An 18093-nucleotide genomic window follows, 5' to 3' on the forward strand; every position below is an offset into this window, starting at 1 on the left:
ATCAAAAAAGCAATCACAATCGCAAAAAGTGCCCACTAATAATACCATTTTTTTACACAATCTTACCAAATCTATGTACAGGACATGTACATCTATGCTAGATACATGTGCTGGCCGGTTCAAAAAACAGCTAACAATTGGCAACGTTTTTTAAAAGAAAGTGTATATCATTTATGGCTAGCAGCACAAGGTAAGAATTAGGTTTTAACTGTTAGGCTAGTGGTTAGGTCTCTTCCACGAGGCCATGCCAAAGTCGTGGAAGAGTCTAATGAGAAATAATTTATGCACATATTGTTTTGCTGAAGCTAACGTCCTCCTTTGCTGTACCTGTTTTGAATGCAAGTTGTGCCATTTGCCGTATTTTGAGCTCTGCACATCTATGCAGGTAGCTAATTCAGGTGCAGCCTTTGTCTGGAAGCGCTGCCAACATGGGCATAACAATAGGCCCTGCAGCCCCTGCTCCCGCGGGCCCGCTCGGAGCCATTTTGTGGGGGCTGGAGGGGTGGCAGCATGAAGGGAAAGCCTTGACCACAGTCGGCGGGGAGAGGGGAAGTCCCCGCCCCCTCTCCCTCACCTCGGGGCTCTCCCCTCTGCGCTCCCCTCCAGCTAGTTACAGTTTGGGCAGCGGCGGCAAGATACATACCTTCTTCCTTGCGTTCCACTGCATACTCCTCACTCTAGCGGCTGACGTCACTTCCGGAAGAGGAGCAGAGGGAAGAGCACCGAGGTGAGGTGGGGAACTTCCCCTCTCCCCGCCGACTGTGGCCAAGGCTTTCCCCTCATGCTGCCACCCCTCCAGCCCCCACAAAATGGCCCCGAGCAGGCCCCAGGGAGGGGGGGGGCACAATGACATTCTGCAGGGGGGCCCGGTGGGGCCTAGTTATGCCCCTGGCTGCCAATATCTCCTGATGTGCTTGCCAGTTGCTTGAGCAACTGGCTAAAAAGGCACAGACCTTCCCCTTGTTTCCCTCCAAATACTTACCGAGTCTCCAGAAATCTCTGGCAGCCCTCCCTGTACCTCCTAGTGGGCTCATAATGGCTCTCCGGCATCCTCCATATCGGGTGTGGTCACACTCCTAGTTAAGTGCACAGCGCCAGAAAGCCACTAGGAGGCTGCAAGGAGGTACAGGGAAGGTCAACAAACATTGCTAAAGGCCCTGTAAGTATGTGAAATGCCTCCAACCCCCTCCCCCCTCAAACCCCACCAAATCCTCATCCCCATTATTCAAAAGCCATGCTGGATAGTTGAGACTTTTGGTTGCCTGAGAACCCGAGGTGGGGTTTTGAGACCGTAATCTCTATACAGAGACTGGGTCTGCCTATAGAGCCCAGCCTCTGTTGCTAGTCATATTCCCCCTCACCCCCCCCATGCACTCAACGAGACCCCATTAATCACAGCCACACTGTCGACACGCAGAGTGTCACAGCGGGCTGCGTTTACCTCTCTAATGCCAGTCTTGCCGCTTCCCCGCCTCCTGCATCGCTCTGGTCCCCGCCCATGTCCCTTCCCTCTCCGCTGATTGGAGGGAAGGGACGCGGGTGGGGACCAGAGCGATGCAGGACGCGGGGGAGCAGCCAAGACAGAGGATAGGTAAACACAGCCGCACAGCGCGGTTGTGATTATTAGGGTCTCGCTGAGCGCAGGAGGGGGGGGGGGGCTTAAGGGGAATCTGACTAGCAACAGAGGCTGGGCTCTATAGACAGACCCAGCCTCTGTATGGGGATTTCGTTGTTAGAACTCCACCTCGGGTTCTCTTTAATTCCAGACAACGGGAACTCTGCTGTAAGTAGAATGATAAACTGAGAGACTATAGTTTGAACAGTGATGAGTGCAAATGCCAATATTCTTTTAGCATGAATGTTCGTGGAAATAATGAAAAATTTAATTTTTAAGAGAAAAGGCCATCAAAACTAATTTTAAAATACGCTCCTGGGTTTTCGCTTAAAAAAAAAAGTAATGTGCTGCTAACGCAAACAGGAGGGTACAGAGTGTGCTCTTATATCACGCATGCACGTCAACGCAGATACGTGACGTGGATCGTGATTGGCTGCCTGCCAAAGTGAAAGCGGAACTAGAGCATGAACGGTTTGTCTGCAGCCAGCCAGGCGTTCTTTAAAAACAGACATTCAGAAATTTACATAATAGGATAACAGAGGCGCCAACAGGATAAAAAAAACACTAAAAGAACTTAAAAACCCATCTTGGTAATAGAGGAGGCAGTGGTGGACTTACCTCCTCCAAGCAGAACACACGACTGTTGATTTTTCAGTCAAAACAATTTTATTAGATACTCCAAATAAAGTGCAACGCGTTTCACGGGGTAAAAACACGCTTCATCAGGCAATAACAGATAGGAGTAAATAGCATCTGCCCTGCCAGTATCAAATAAAATTGTTTTGACTGAAAATCCACAGTTGTATGCAGGGCCGGATTACCGACCAGGCAACAAAAGCAGTCGCTTGGGGCCCCCATTCAGAGTCAAAGGGGCCCATCAGCACATAAACCAGCCCTCACCATCCTGTCAGCGGTGGCTGGATGGTATAATGGTTAAAGGGACTGAGCAGTGCACTAACTATGGAAAGATGCATATCATTTTAAAGCTCTCTTTCTCCTCTTTCCAATTTAAACCACCGCCCTATGCCTTTTAGTTTTCACTATTTTCGCGATCGAAATCGAGACTCTTTTCTTTGCTACTAATGTTCTATATATTATATGTACTACACATACAATTCATCATATCATAAGGTTTATTTTTTTTCGCTTCAGGTTTGCTTTACTGGTATTAAAGGGGGCATCAGATATATAACAATGGGCATTAGAGAGCACTGCTCTAACGCTGGCTACACACAATGAGATTTTCTGTCAGACTTGCTGTCAGATCAATTATTTCTGACAATTCTGATCTGATTTCCGATCAATTTTTCGATCGATTGTCCATTCACATCTATACAAAATTGAACAGAAATAATCGATCTGATAATGAATCCAATGTACCGACCATCGCGACGGGAGGATATTGCTAGAGCACTAATGGAAACATCCCTGCCATCAGTGGAAGGTGTACCTACCGCTTTAGGATCGCAAAACACACTCAGTGGAAGACAACCCTTAGCTTTTTAAACACATGAGGATTTCTTATTTTTGTTATGTTTTGCCCGAGGTTACTTAATACATTTCGGGCTCAGTTAAGGCTACTTACACACTAAGACATTGCGTTTTAGGGGACGTTATGGTCGCATAACGTGCCCCTAACACAACGCATGGTGGCGCGGGAGAGGACGTTAGAGTGAGACGCTTTAGGCGGCTCTATCCGCATAAGGTCTCCCAGAGTGGCGCTGATTGGCCGGCGGGACCACATGATGCAGAGCGAGACACTCCGCATCACGTGGTCCCGCCGACCAATCAGCGGCCGCCAGTGCATTGCATATTAAGTAGCCATGTGCGCGGCTACTGTAGCGGCATCTCCCCGCCTCCTCTCCGCCCCCCACTGAGCATGTGCAAACAGTCTAACGTAGAACGCACAGCATGCTGCACTCTCATTACAATGTGCAGCGTTACATGTAACGCAACGTGGGCACTGTGAACAGCCCACTTGTGTTACATTGCTGTGCGTTGGGGGAGCATTACAGGCTGCACTAACGTGCACCTGTAACGTCCCACTGTGAAAGCAGCCTTAAGGATACCTGAAGTGATGTGACCTGATGAGATAGACATGAGTATGTATAGTGCCAAGCACACAAATAACTATGCTGTGTTCCTTTTTTACTTTCTCTGCCTGAAAGAGTTAAATATCAGGTATGTAAGTGGCTGACTCAGTCCTGACTCAAGACAGGAAGTGACTACAGTGTGACCCTCACTGATAAGAAATTCCCCTTTTTACCTCTTTCTTGCTCTCAGAAGCCATTTTCTGCTAGGAAAGCGTTTTATAGTTGGAATTTCTTATCAATGAGTGTCACACTGTAGTCACTTCCTGTCTGAGTCAGGACTGAGTCAGCCACTTACATACCTGATATTTAACTCTTTCAGGCAGAGAAAGAAAAAAAGGAACACAGCATAGTTATTTGTGTGCTTGGCACTATACATAACCATATCTATATCATCATGTCACACGTCACTTCGGGTTTCCTTTAAAGTGGAATGAAACCCAGCATTTCTTCTTTGCTCTAAAAGATTATTTACAATAATATACTAACAATTTTTTTCCCAGTAAAACAGCATTCAAAGGGTTAAATCACAGAACTGACTTTTTCTCCTGCAGGGGCAGCCGCATCCGAACTGGAGATAACCTTCTCTTGTGTTTACATTCTTCACTTGATACAATTAAGTAAACATTATCTGACTGTGCAGACACTTCTGCTAATGAGTCCTGAACTGAAACACTGCTCAGAAATCATTACTGGGTGCATTTACAATATAAATACAACAGTTATGAATAAAATGCACCAGCAGCTTTCAAAGTAAATAAACTGAACTTTGGGAACTTAGAATTTCTAAATGAACAATACTTGTGCACAAAAGCAAATATGATAATTGCATGGAATATATAAAGTAGGAAAACACATTTTTATTGAATATTTTGTCAGAGTTTTAAAACCGCTTTAAAACATAGTCTCCAGGCTAAGATCTAAATATTACGTCCGACAGATTAGCAGTCAGACTGCACACATGTTACAGTTTTCTGGGGTTTAACAAGGCTTCAGAAGCTATAAATCCTGTTTTGTGGTGGTGTGACTCAAACCACAATTTAATTGAGTTATTACCAGCTTCAATAGAGTTAACACGTTTGAGATAAGTGCCCTGCTTTTCACCTCAGTTGGCAGAACTTGTTGTGGTGTAAATTTTTGGAATGCTTTGATCTCTCTCTACTAGCAGAAAATATAGAAACTGAAAGCAGAAGTCCTCTGTTATTGTTTCATACTGCCCCCTCGTGACAAGTGGCCATAAATACACATTACAGCAGTACTAATTAAAGCAAGAAAATGTAACAAATAAGAAATGAAAAAAAAAAAAAATATGCTAAAATAAATAGGCTTGGAACACTTGCAAGCCTCTAAATAAATTGGCTGCCAAAGGGTTAATGTGGCTATCAGGTGAGCAGATGGGGAGGGGTTTGTCCTGCAGCATGCCTCTGTATCATTACACGGCAAGGGGGAGGAGCCCAGACTAAAGCCTCACAACCTGTAACTCTGGAAGTCCGTTTTACAGGAACTAGCTGTCAAAGGGAGTATGTATTACGGTGCTATTGTATCAGCTGCGCCGGGTGGAGCTGCAAATAGTAAAATATTGGCAATTGAAGAAAAAAAAACAATATTTTTCTACATACTGCCCTAAACCTAACCCTTAACCCTCCATTCTCACCCCTCCTGTAGGTGCCTAACCTGTCCCCCATATAGCTAACCCTAACCATGGGTGCCCAAACTACCGATAGTTGTAGCTAAAATGACCGTCTAGATGCCTGATAGCCAAAATTTAACACATGCGTTTATTAGACGCCTACCAATCGCAGCACCCAAAGGACCCGATTCAGTCAAATGGGCTCCTGAGCAGATGCTTTCAAGGGGATTTGTCTGACACAAGCTCATAAAGTAGCATCTACACAGACAACAACAAACTTTATCACTAAATGCCAGGAGTAAAACCTTACAAAGTTTTTCTAAACAAATTCTAAATAAATTAAAAAAATTCCTGAGTTGCAAAGAAAATGCCTAAATATTTCTCCAAAACAATTTCATTTCCTTCTTCCATTCTTGCAGCTCCGGTCTAACATGATCTGACATTTTTTTTGTTTACATGATCCAGTTTTTATGAAACAATGCTAAAAAGTTTCTCAAACTGTCATCTGTGCTTTTGGGAAACAATAAAAAAGCACAAAGTAAACAAAAATTCCCTGTGGCCACACCGTTATTCCACCCTTCATCTGACTGCCTCATTTAACGTTCATCGGATTACGCCATGATCTGAACCGCGCTTGTACTCCTTTAAGAGGACGGATCCTCCGTCACCTGCAATTTCGCTTATTACAAATTAATGTCATTCCATTTTTAATACGGTTAAGTGTGTCAGGCTGGCATTAAAATTGCATAACAGAGAAGAGGAAAAAATAAAACGTTACATAATCGGGTGCGGAGAAATCAAAGAATTATAGCAGGAGCCGGGGGCAACAACATGCGTATAAATTTCACAGTAATTGAATTACCTCGAGTGCAGTTTTTCATGGCGAACGAGTCCACGGCCGCAACGGTGACTCCCGTGTCGTCGACGTAGTCCACGGATATCCGGAAGGGCTTCCCCTTGTGTCCGATAGGCCCTCCGATGACCACCCATCTGAAGTCGGTAGAGATCAGAAAACAAGAGCAGAGAAAAACGCAGATGAGTATGCGCCAAGCTTTCTTCCGTCTGAGGTTTCGACCACACACAAACACCCTCGCCCGCTGTACCACCATTATTATTTTTGTATTAATTTCAGTCCAGGGGCCTGGCAGAGCTTGGCACGAGTCCATGTGAGTGGTGTGAGAAGAAGTAGAGCGATGGGATGCAGAGCAGAGTGTCTGGCGGATATTTTTGTTTGTTGGAGACTCGTCAGTCTGGCCTCGTCAAGGGGGAATAATTAGGTTACTAATTTCATCCCAGAAATCTGTGAGACGAGGGAGTCTCTTCGCAGTTCCTAGGCCAGAACACAGTGCCCATTCTTCCCTCACACCACACCATGGCCCAACTCTGACAGGAGCTAAGAGACCAACCAGCCAGCCCCGAGGGGAGCCTGTCAAGCTTTTCATTTACATCCGCTTTTTTTCTTAAATAGACGGCTGTGTGAAATCACAAGCTTGCAAGATTCATCCCTGGAACAGGAACTGAGGCGCTGTATTGGGTTAATGGAGAAGACCATTATCATGAAAATTTGTAAAGTTTAAAGGGGTTCTGTGGGGAGGAGGGTTTGAAAGTAAAAAAATGGACACTTACCTGGGGCTTCTACCAGCCCCCTGCAGCTGCCATGCCCCGCGCTGTCCTCCTACGATCCTCGGTTCCCTGCCGCCGGTCCAAGTACGATTCTAATAAGACTGTGGCTGTGCGGCCGCTCGTGTCCACTCCACCGCACGTCATCAGGAGCTTACTGCGCAGGCGCAGTACAAGAAAACTTCACACTGCGCCTGCGCAGTAAGCTCCCGATGACACGCACGGGAGCGATCACTATCCGTCTTGTTAGACGAATATCAGACCGGGACCGGCGGCGGGGAATCGAGGATCGTAGGAGGACGGCGCGGGACATGACAGCTGCAGGGGGCTGGTAGAAGCCCCAGGTAAGTGTCCGTTTTTATTTTCAAACACCCCCCCAGAACCCCTTTAAAGCTAGCCTGAAGTGAAAAAAAAAACCCCTTATATTGAATTGTATGTGTAGCACGGACTCCCCAGCATGCTCATGGTGAACCAGAGTGTGCAAGGGGCTGCAATGGGTCAAAAAGCCCTCTTACTAAAACGCTATGGAAAACAAAAGTTTGCTGTTTTTACAAATACTATCTGTTTTAAGAAAGCAAACTTATGTGTAGTACGGATAATGAATAGAACGTTAGTAGCAAAGAAAAGAGACTCATTTTATTTTCAGTTATATAGCTTTTTTAATTTTTTTTATAAAACAAAATATTATTTATTAATGATTTAGTCAGTGTTTGCCCATTGTAAAATCTTTCCTCTCCCTGATTTACATTCTAACATTCATCACATGGTGACATCTTTACTGCTGGCAGGAGATGTCTGTGGAAAGAGATGATGCATTTTCGGCAGTTAGAAACAGCTGTGCTTTCCCAATGCAACAAGGCTCCCAGGTGCTGACATCACATTGGGAGGGATTTCACCACAATATCAGCCATACAGAGCCCCCTGATAATCCGTTTGTGAAAAGGAAAAGATTTCTCATGTAAAAGGGGGTATCCGCTACTGATTGGGATAAAGTTCAATCCTTGGTTATGGTTTCTCTTTAAGTGCTTCAGGGAACAGGACTGTATTCGACCCACATGGATCAAATAGCTAAGAGTAGGTTTTTTTTGCACAGATAACTGAAGGTTTTTTTTTTTTTTTAACTCTTCCTGTGCTGGAAAACAATATGAGACTCTTTTCTTTGCTACTGATGTTGTATTTCTAAGGGCTCATTCACACCTAAAATCGCTAAACGCAAGCGCTAAGCGATTTTCTGGAGTTTTGCCAAGCGATTTTCACTGTATAGAAAGCGTTTTTTCAGTGATTAGCTAATAGCTAATACTTAACATAGAAACGCCAATCACTCAGAATCGCTCATAAAATGCTGCATGCTATGCGTTTGCGTTTCAGCAAAACGCTAAACGCTTAGATGAGAACAGAACCATTGATGCTTTTCTGCACAGACAAGTGTGACCCCTGCCGAGGCTCCGTACACACATCCAATTTTAATCTGCAGATGACTAGCCGATTTTACTACCTCTATGTAGCATGAGGGCCAACAGATTGGAATACTATGAACAGACTGTGTAGATATGCTCTCATACCACATGGTAAAGTGGTAAAATTGGCCAGTCATCTGCAGATAAAAATGGGATGTGTGTATGGACCTTAAAAGGGTAGGAACACACTAGGGAGTGGGGGAAAGGTAGCGTTTTGCTGCATATGCATTTGTGTGTTTTTAGCGCATTTTTCGCTGCGCTTGCGTTTTTGTTTGGCACATGCATTTTTCTTGCGCTTTTTTTTAATGCATTTGTGGTTTGCATATATAAATTGCATATGCGTTTTGCATGCGTTTTTTATGCAAATCACTAGGAAGTCAACAGGAAGCAGAAATACATCAGACTTTTTTTTTTAAAGTGTGAAATGCACACAAAACGCATAAAAAAAACGCACTAAAGAGCAATACTTCTGCATCGTCATCGACTTTCATTATGTGCATTTTAGATGCGTTCTGGAAAAATGTGCAGCAAGACCAGCATTTTTAAAAACGCACATTGCAGAATGTAAACATATGCGTTTTTTCCATGCAACCCATTGACTTGCATTACTTGCGTTTTTGCTGCGTTTTCCGCAACGCTAGCATTTCTGCCTAGTGTGTTTCCTACCCCAAGGGTGGCCACATAACATACATTTTTTTTTCAATTTGAGAAATACAATCAACTTTTTAGTTTGATTGTAACATTTGAAAAATCTGACCAATCTATAACACAGATGCTGTTCAATTTTTTCCCCAATAATGATAAAAAAAATAAAAATCACATGGATCTATAAATTGACAATCAATCTTACATTATTCAATATTCTAAAAAAAATGACCAGAAATATCTTCATCTCCTGATGGCCACACACATTACAATTCGATGTTCGATTTTACCATAACATGATGAAAACAGTAGGTTGAACAGAAAAATGAAGTTTTTTATTTGCCCGAGAAATCTTATCAAACTTATTTTTTTATTTATTTTTTTCAATTGGACTTGTTGGAAAATTCAGACCGTCTTTCTGCTCTGTAAGGCCACATTCCCAGTGGCCCTTGTGTTGCGTTTCTTGCACAGCTCAAGACAACGCCGCAGCATATTATACTCGCATTGCAGTGATACAGTGAAGCATACAGGTAATGAATATTATGCTTTACCAACACTGTTAAAGCGCACGTTTAGCAGTGCACGGTAATGCAGTGCAGTCAGTGCGTTACCATACTGCAACCCATTATAACAGATGGTGCATAGCGGTAAGCCACGTTACAGAGCAGCTGTTACACTGCACCGCCTGGCCTTAGGCTTTGTTCACATTGCAATCCTTTCACGTGGCTGTTAGCGGTGGGCAGTTTTTGAAGCTTTATTTTTCGATACCCAGCGCTTGGGTGGGCGATTTGTTTTTGTGCTTAGCGTTTTTGTTTTTTTTACCGAGTGGTTTTGTAATTCCCTCCCTGACGCAAGTCAGGAAGTGAACTCTTTGACCCGGAAAAGAATAAATACAATGTATTTATTCTTAAAAACGCGAACGCAATCGATGCACAGAATGATTTTGTGAGCATTTTGCGTTCCTCCTATACGTTCCATTGAGACGGAATCACCTCAAAAATGCTCCTTGCACCGCTTTGCTAGCCACACAGCGCACGACCCGCGCTGATATGAACCTTCTCATAGACATTCATTGTCCATGCGGTCAGGGGGCGTTTAAAAAAAAAAAAAAGCCGAAAACGGCTGCAGTGTGAAGAAGCCCTAAGGCTGCATTTACGCAGCTTTTTTTTCCTCAACAAACGTGTCATTTCTCTTTACGGTTCAAGCAACGTCCCGATTCTTCAGTTTGTTGCTATTTCACGGCTTTACTGCCCAATATTAGTTAATGCCGACACTATAAACATTTAAGGAGACGTTTGGCGCATTATATATGGAGTTAAGATGTGACAAGTTGGTAAATAACCGTAAATTTTAAAGGACGTCGTTGAAATTAATGACGGTTTAAGTAAAAAGAATAAAGAGGAAGCGCATTAATCAGCCCCAGACAGCCCTTCCTATAAGTATACGGCGTTATTGATGGCTCTATAACACTATATTTTCTGTAAACAAAGGCTTAATGCGGACGTCCCTCTCTGTGCCTCTCTACTATACATCATCCTGCGACAAACGCCTTCGTAAGAGAGCAACAAGCGCATTATAGCATTATATACTGATCTTCAGAGATCTCATTCTGGCACCGCTAAATTGGTCACGTGCATGAGGCCCTGTAGTGACATATAGTAGAATGCAGTAACTTTTACAGGAGTTTTCCTGGTTTCAGCATCAAAAACACTTGCTATTGCTATATACTGCTGTATGTAGCCCCGCCCTCCCAGTGATACTTAGCCTAGGCTGTTTAGCTATGTGGAATTCTCCTCCCAGAGCATTCTGGAAAACCAGGTATATGTTCTACTGGCTTCGGAACTCTCAGTAGATCACCTGTCAGAACTGTGATAAATTGGGGTGAGGAAAGATTTTACAATGGACAGCCACTGATTAAATAATTTATAAATGATTATTGTAAAGGAATAAGCAATTTTATTTATTACTTAAAGGGGCACTACAGCGAAAAACTGTAAAATGTAAAATGTGTGCAAACATATACAAATAAGAAGTTTTTTTCCAGAGTAAAATGAGCCATAAATTACTTTTCTCCCATGTTGCTGACACTTACAGTAGGTAGTAGAAATCTGACAGAAGTGACAGGTTTTGGACTAGTCCATCTCTTCATAGGGGATTCTCAGCAAGGCTTTTATACTTTATAAATATCTTGCTGAAAAAGGTTTTAAACAATGATGCTTGCCAGCTTCCCTGCTCGCTACACAGTTTTTTGGCAGTTGGACAGAGCAACTGCCATTCACTAAGTGCTTTTGAAAATAAATATATCCCTGAGAATCCCCTATAAAGAGTTGGACTAGTCCAAAACCTGTCACTTCTGTCAGATTTCTACTACCTACTGTAGGTGACAGCAACATAGGAGAAACGTAATTTTTGGGTCATTTTACTCTGGAAAAAATGTACTTCTTATTTGTATGTGTTTGCACATATTTTAAATTTTACAGTTTTTTGCTGAAGTGCCCCTTTACTGTTCAGTACAGATCCTCTTTAAGTATATCAAGCCTGAGTACCCCCTAGGACCATCAGAAGTACCCCCTGGGGTACACATTGAGAACTTAGGTGTCTATAGGACCCAGAGCATTCCCTCTCCATAGGTAAGTATCCGTTTTTTTTTTTAATTCCATTTACATTCACTTTAAAAAATCCCCCATAGAATTAAAGTAGCGAGAGCTTACAAAAGCACTGCTAGCAGCTCCTAGGCCGAAGGCCCCTTGAACACCGCAAATCCGATTGGTGATTCCGATTTCCCTGGATGCTATTAAAACAAAAAGAAAAACGCAGGAAAAAAAAAACGCAGCATGCAGTACCGATTAAAAATCGTAAATCGGAATCGCATGTTAAAATCGATTAACAAAACGCAAATCAGAGTCGCATGTAGTGTGCAATAGGCCTTAATCAAATCATAGAAGCATAGTTGAAACAAAAAAAGGTGCACTTAATTCTGCTGATTTAGTCGGAGTGCCTCTTTATGAGTTAAACAGCTATACCGTCTCACATCAAAGAATATTTTAAGCAGCACATATTTATAGTTTTAAAACTTTAATTCAAAATTGCATTAAATTCCAGGTTGTATGCAAAGGGGTATCTGGCTACAGGCTCACAATACCAGCGACAGCCATAGAGAAAAGGCTGCAGATGTCAACAGCGCACCCGATTCTGATCCGATATGATTTTTAAAAAACCCTGCATGCTGCGTTTTTTTTCTCCATGTTTTTTATGCACACAGTGAAAATCGCATTGGAATCGCAATGCGATTTGCAGCGTAAAAAGAAGCCTCAGGCACAAGTACGCTACATCAGGGTCACATTTACACAAAGCAGCTGTCGACCTCCATGGTGTTTTCTCTACAGCCATCACTGGTGTTGAGAGTCCGATTTTGAAAACTGGAGAACAAAGAAGTGGGGATTTGTAATCAGATTATCGCCTCTCTATAAACAGACCTCTCCGTGTTAAAGGATATCAGTGACATCAGTAAATGTTGCGACTGGCTGCCCCCATCACATGACGCTAGGCGGAAGTGACCCATTTTAAACATAAAACAAAACGAGTGAACAATGTTTATTAAAGGGGAACTGAAGTGAGAGGAATTTGGAGGCTGCCATATTTAAAAAAAAACCTTTTTTTTTTTTTATCATGTAGCTAGCCTAGCGCTAGCTACATGATTCCCCCCTCCCTGCGGCATCCCTCCCACCCCTCTGATCGCCGCCGGCGATCAAGCCCATCAGGAAATCCCGTTCTGAACGGGATTTCCTTCAGGGCTTCCCCTGTCACCATGGCGACGAACGGAATGACATCCTCGTCATCAACGTCGTGACGTCACAGGGAGTCCCGATCCACCGCATAGCGCAGCCTGGTGGCGATTGGCCAGGCTGCGCACAGAGTCTGCGGGGGGGGGCCCTCTTTTGCGGCGGGTAGCGGCGGCGATCGGAGAAACACGCAGCTAGCGAAGTGCTTCAAAAAAAAATATTCAAATCGGCCCACCAGGGCCCGAGCATTGCCCTGCGGCATTACTGGACGAGCTGAGCTCGTCCGTAACGCCCAGGAGGTTAAACAGCAATAAGTCGGTGCCGTCTTTCATGATAGAAACTTGGCCAATAGAGATGCATCCTGGAATTGGAGCAATTAAAAATCAGCAGGAAGTGAATTTGATTGGCCCAATCCCAAGCTGCACAAAATCTGCATTCATCTTGCATTCAAGAAAGTGGAATTATTAGCATGGTCTGGAAGCGGGAGGAACTCGGTACAAGCTTTAGCACAAGGGAATTAAAACACTCTGCTCTAGCCACCGGTATGTCTGGACGCACCCGGAGATCAACTAACACCGTGCCACAGCCACGCGTTACCTCGGCCTCCAGAGCGAGCCAGTGCCATCTTGCCACATCTCAAGACACGTGGAGCACAGACAATGGCAGATAGGGGAGCAGTGGTGACCAACACGGTGGGGACCCTTAAGCTACTAGAGGCTATCCAGAACCAGGGCCAGTTCTAGCTACAACGGGACCCTGGGACAAAAGTATCTTTGGGGGCACCCCCGATTCCCCCCTTTCCAAACAAATCACCCTCAGGGCCCGTGAGTCGGCTGCCAGGCCCGATCCAATCCCCCCCTCCCCCGGTCACAAAATATCTTTAGGTGGCCATCATATGTCTCCTAAAAAGCATTTTTTGAGGTCCCCATTATTCACCTCCCTTTTCTCTACAGAGTAAACACACAGCATCCCTGCTGTCATGGATCACCATAATTGAAGGTGAGGAGGGGCACCTTGGGGGGGTCCACACAGGTCCAGGGGCCCTGGGGCAATTGCCATCTTTGCCCCTAAGGAGGTGCCGGCCCTGTCCAGAACTGCCAAACTACCATCCAGATATGCTAAACTGCGCTTACAGGGATAAATGAGAGTCTGGAGACTAAGTTCTCCTTACTCCAGCAAGATTTCACAGAGATATGGGATAGAGTCATTAAAAACACTCCACAAAACTTCAGTAAACAAAAATAAATACTGACATGAAATAAAACTCATAATACTTTTCTCTTTCAAGTTGTGTGTAAGTAAGAAGGCTACCCAGAATGCTTCAGTGTGGTGTCACCACATTCTCTGGCACAGCCTGACAATGACATAGCGGTCACTAGGAACTTAGAGCCACAGGGAGATCAATCTGGGGGATGTCTGTCCCTCTGTTCTCTTTATTTTCACGTTCTACACAACATCCGTCCCTGGAGAGGAGGCGATAATCGCTCTCGCGCGCCTCTTTCATGCCAGCCTCACTCGTGTCCTTGACCGTCCGGGGTGATGAATACATTATAAATATTCCCAGCTGTGGCGTCCCGTGCCTTTTATTTCCACCAAGATGGGTAAAGTTCAGAAGACTACACTACAAGGAGTGTCATCAATCAGTCTATTTAAAGTGGAATGCCAAGCTTTAGATTTATATCAGCTTTGTGCCAGTCTGCTTCTTACACCAATCAGCTGAAACATTACATCCACCTGCCTGATATCGGCAAGGCTGCATTTATACTTTTTGTGCCCCTAGGTCAAGTATGTTGTAGCTCCGCCTTCATGTGCAGTAGCGTCCCTCCCATTCCATGTGCAGCCCCCTCTACCATGCATTTCATCCATGTACTGTAGACCCTCTCTTTCATTAACAACTCCCTTGGGCATAATTTTCCATTTTTCCATGTTGCTCTCCATTTTCAATCAGAAGAACCGCACACCTAAAATGAAGCCCATAGCAGTACAAATCCATCATATGTTTTGTCTGTTTGTGCCTTGATAAAGGGGACCTGTCTGGCCCCAAAACGATCGTCGGATTGGACGAATAATAATTGTATATGTGTGCAATGGGACAATAAACTCAAATTGCTCCCAAGGAGTCTGTGCGCCTCTTTTATATGTAGCAACCCCTCTTTCATTTTCAGGTGCCCCCTTGGGTTGCAGCTGCCAAAGATCTGGGCCTTTTTGGCCTTTCTAGAAATCCAGCCCTGGATATCGTGTAATTGCTCCTAATACTGTTACATCTCTGACCTGTCAAGACCTGGACTCCACAAGTCATGTGAGGGTGTCCTGGGGTGCTGCTTGGCCCATGCGAGCCAAGTGGCCCCTTTGGGCCTCACCCACAGTTGCTGCCCTGTCTGTTTCTTATATGGCCACCTAGGCCTCCTCAGAGGCTCCCTTTGCTGATTGGCTATTTGCAATTGGCACTGTTATTGGCCTGAGGAAGCGGGTTTGGACCCATGAAACGCGTTGCCTGTGCTAAATAAATATCTCTTTGTCTATACAAAGATCTCGTCATAGAGGTAAGCCACCTCATTTATTTCAATTTTATCTTGTTTTTAATTCAATTTTATTCACACAGGGTGCCTCCTTGGGTTTACCCAAATTGTGGTTTACGTACCCCACAACACACCCTATTGGAGGGGTCTAGACAGACCACACATGGTTTAAAGCATAGCGATAATCTGTCACTTTTACCAAGGAGAGCGACCACACCCATGTCCGGCTGGAGTCGGGTTTGTTGTCTCCACCTGTTTCCTGTGGTCTGTTGCCCCTGTGCAACCCGCCTTTGTGAGTAGTACAATTACCTTACCTGTTGATATCCCGTATTTGAAAACATATTGTGCTATTGGGTTCTCGTTTTTTTTTGTCTCCTGTGTTTTTTTCTCTAGGGTGCTGAGACACCCATACATTGTTTGCGCAGTACAGCGCGAACAACGTGGCCGTGATTGACAGCACCACTTATGCAGGCGCAGTACGGGGCTGACCCGGAGGTCGGCCTAAGTACCGGCTGGGATACTGGGCCGTGGGCTGCCAGCAGAGCTGCGCAGTGGGACATGTTGCCGGGCAGGAGCTTCAGGAAGCCAATGTTAAGTAGATTGGGGGGGGAGGGGGGGCGTTGCAGCCTGATGATTCCTGATGATTAAAGGGACTCCGAGCAGTGCAGAAACTATGGAAATATGCATATCATTTTAAAGCTCTCTTTCTCCTCTTTCCAAAGATATATAAACCACCGCCCTACGTCTTTTAGTTTTCGCTATTTTCGCGATTGAAATTGCCGCGACCGCGATTTCAATCGCGAAAATAAAGAAAACTAAAAGGCATAGAGCGACGATTTAGGTGTCGCCAGAAAGAGGAGAAAGAAAGCTTTAAAATGATATCCATCTTTCCATAGTTACTTGTATTACACAGGACGACACTTTCCCCAGTGTCAGCAGCTCCATTCAGCAGAAAAAGTCGCCCTGTGTAATACAAGTAACTATGGAAAGATGGATATCATTTTAAAGCTCTCTTTCTCCTCTTTCTGGCGACACCTAAATCGTTGCCCTACGCCTTTTAGTTTTCTCTATTTTCGCGATTGAAATTGCAGTCGCGGCAATTTCAATCGCGAAAATAGCGAAAACTAAAAGGCGTAGGGCAGCGGTTTATATATGATTGGAAAGAGGAGAAAGAGAGCTTTAAAATGATATGCATCTTTCCATAGTTTCTGCACTGCTCGGAGTCCCTTTAAGGTAGGTAGAATAATACTCACAAATCAGGGTTAACCTCTAGGCAGCCACTGTAAATGCAGGTGAGGAGATTAGACCTGTCCCCACTCAGGATTAAGAAGTGGCTCTCTGTAGATCGGAAGAAGAGGGTATATCACCCCTCCACCAGGAGTGGACACAGGTATCGTATGTAGCGAACTTTATTATTTTGGCCCCTCTGTTCACTACATACAATACTCTACAGTAACGAGTGGGAGGAGAATTACTTCTCCACGGATCTGTTGAATCTTCTTAAAGTGAACCTCCAGACTAAAAATCTACTCAGCAGAACTGAAAAGGCCTGGTGTTTCTTTAACAGTTTCACAGCATCAGAACTTTATTTTTCTTATAGAAGTCTCATTTTCAGCTGCATTTTTAGCTAAGCTCCGCCCCATCAAACAAAACTGCCCGGGCTTTTTTCCCCTGATGCTGTGCAAAGCATGATGGGATTTCCTATGTTGTTATTCACGTTGCCTAGCAACTGGGAGGGGTGATCAGGACACAGGACAGTTGGAACTGTGTCTCATGCTCTCTGTCACCTTCTTTCAACCAAAAAGATGGCTGCCCTTATGAGCCCGATACCAACCACTGGATTAATGTCATAGGGGGGATTTTACAAAGATTGTTATATTAATCGATTTTACCTCAAATGAGGGGTAAAGTCTCAAAAAACTATTTTATTGGACACTTAAAAGGATGGCACATTTTTATGGTCTTACCCGCTTCTTCAAGTAAATCTGGACTGCAAATTAAAAAAGTCTGAAATTAATCACAGGCGGCAACATCTTTAGTTCTGCTAGGTGATCTCTGCAGAATGTCTGTTTACTGAAAGTTCTATGCACAGAGGGAAATACTGCTTGTTCGGCAGTTGGAAAAAGCTGTTATTTCTCACAATGCAATGAGGTTCACAGACCGCAAACTGTCAGGACCCTGGTGCTCATATCATGGGAAAGGAAGTATCAGCTACTGATTGGGATAAACTTCAATCCTTGCATAAAGTTCCTCTTTAAAATATAGTCTTGATGCAAAGTCGTGGCTCTCCTGTGGCGTAGCGTCAGCTCTAAAGAAAGCGTCAACATTCACAGCAGGGGATAATCAGGCCTCTCTCCATCCTCCAGCTATCTGCAGGCGGCTCCATACCTGTTGCTTGCAGGTTAACACGTATCCACCGGCAACGTCCACAATCGATACTCTAGCCCTGACAGAAATTTCTGCCTTCAGCGAGACTCGCAGCTGCTGTGGACGATCCGGACAGGGATGGGTAATGACTGAAGAGGGCAGACTGTGGAATCTACTTGATATGCTTTGTGTCAGGCAAGGAAGGGACTTGAAGACTGATGCAGCAGGCACAGCTGGTTATTGCCGTTGGCTCCGGCCCTTTCCAGAGTCTGAGCATTGTTCACATAGATGGCTCATTACCCAATTAACTGCCCTGAATAATAACACTCTGGCCTGGCTGCGTACTAAGTGACCTGAGGGCACCACAG

The 18093-nt window shown here is 44.4% G+C and overlaps 1 protein-coding gene across 8 annotated transcripts in view; it reads right to left on the reverse strand.

The window, feature by feature from the left end:
* The window catches only part of ALK (ALK receptor tyrosine kinase), a 942963-nt gene that overhangs the window by 273235 nt on the left and 651635 nt on the right, over positions 1-18093 (reverse strand). For all 8 annotated transcript variants that reach the window (XM_068232762.1, XM_068232763.1, XM_068232765.1 and 5 more), the window contains one exon: positions 6198-6325. In XM_068232762.1, coding sequence (XP_068088863.1) covers positions 6198-6325 — 128 coding nt within the window. The remainder of the gene's footprint in view (positions 1-6197; positions 6326-18093) is intronic.

Source organism: Hyperolius riggenbachi, chromosome 4 (assembly GCF_040937935.1).
Source record: "Hyperolius riggenbachi isolate aHypRig1 chromosome 4, aHypRig1.pri, whole genome shotgun sequence".
Taxonomy (NCBI): Eukaryota; Metazoa; Chordata; class Amphibia; order Anura; family Hyperoliidae; genus Hyperolius; species Hyperolius riggenbachi.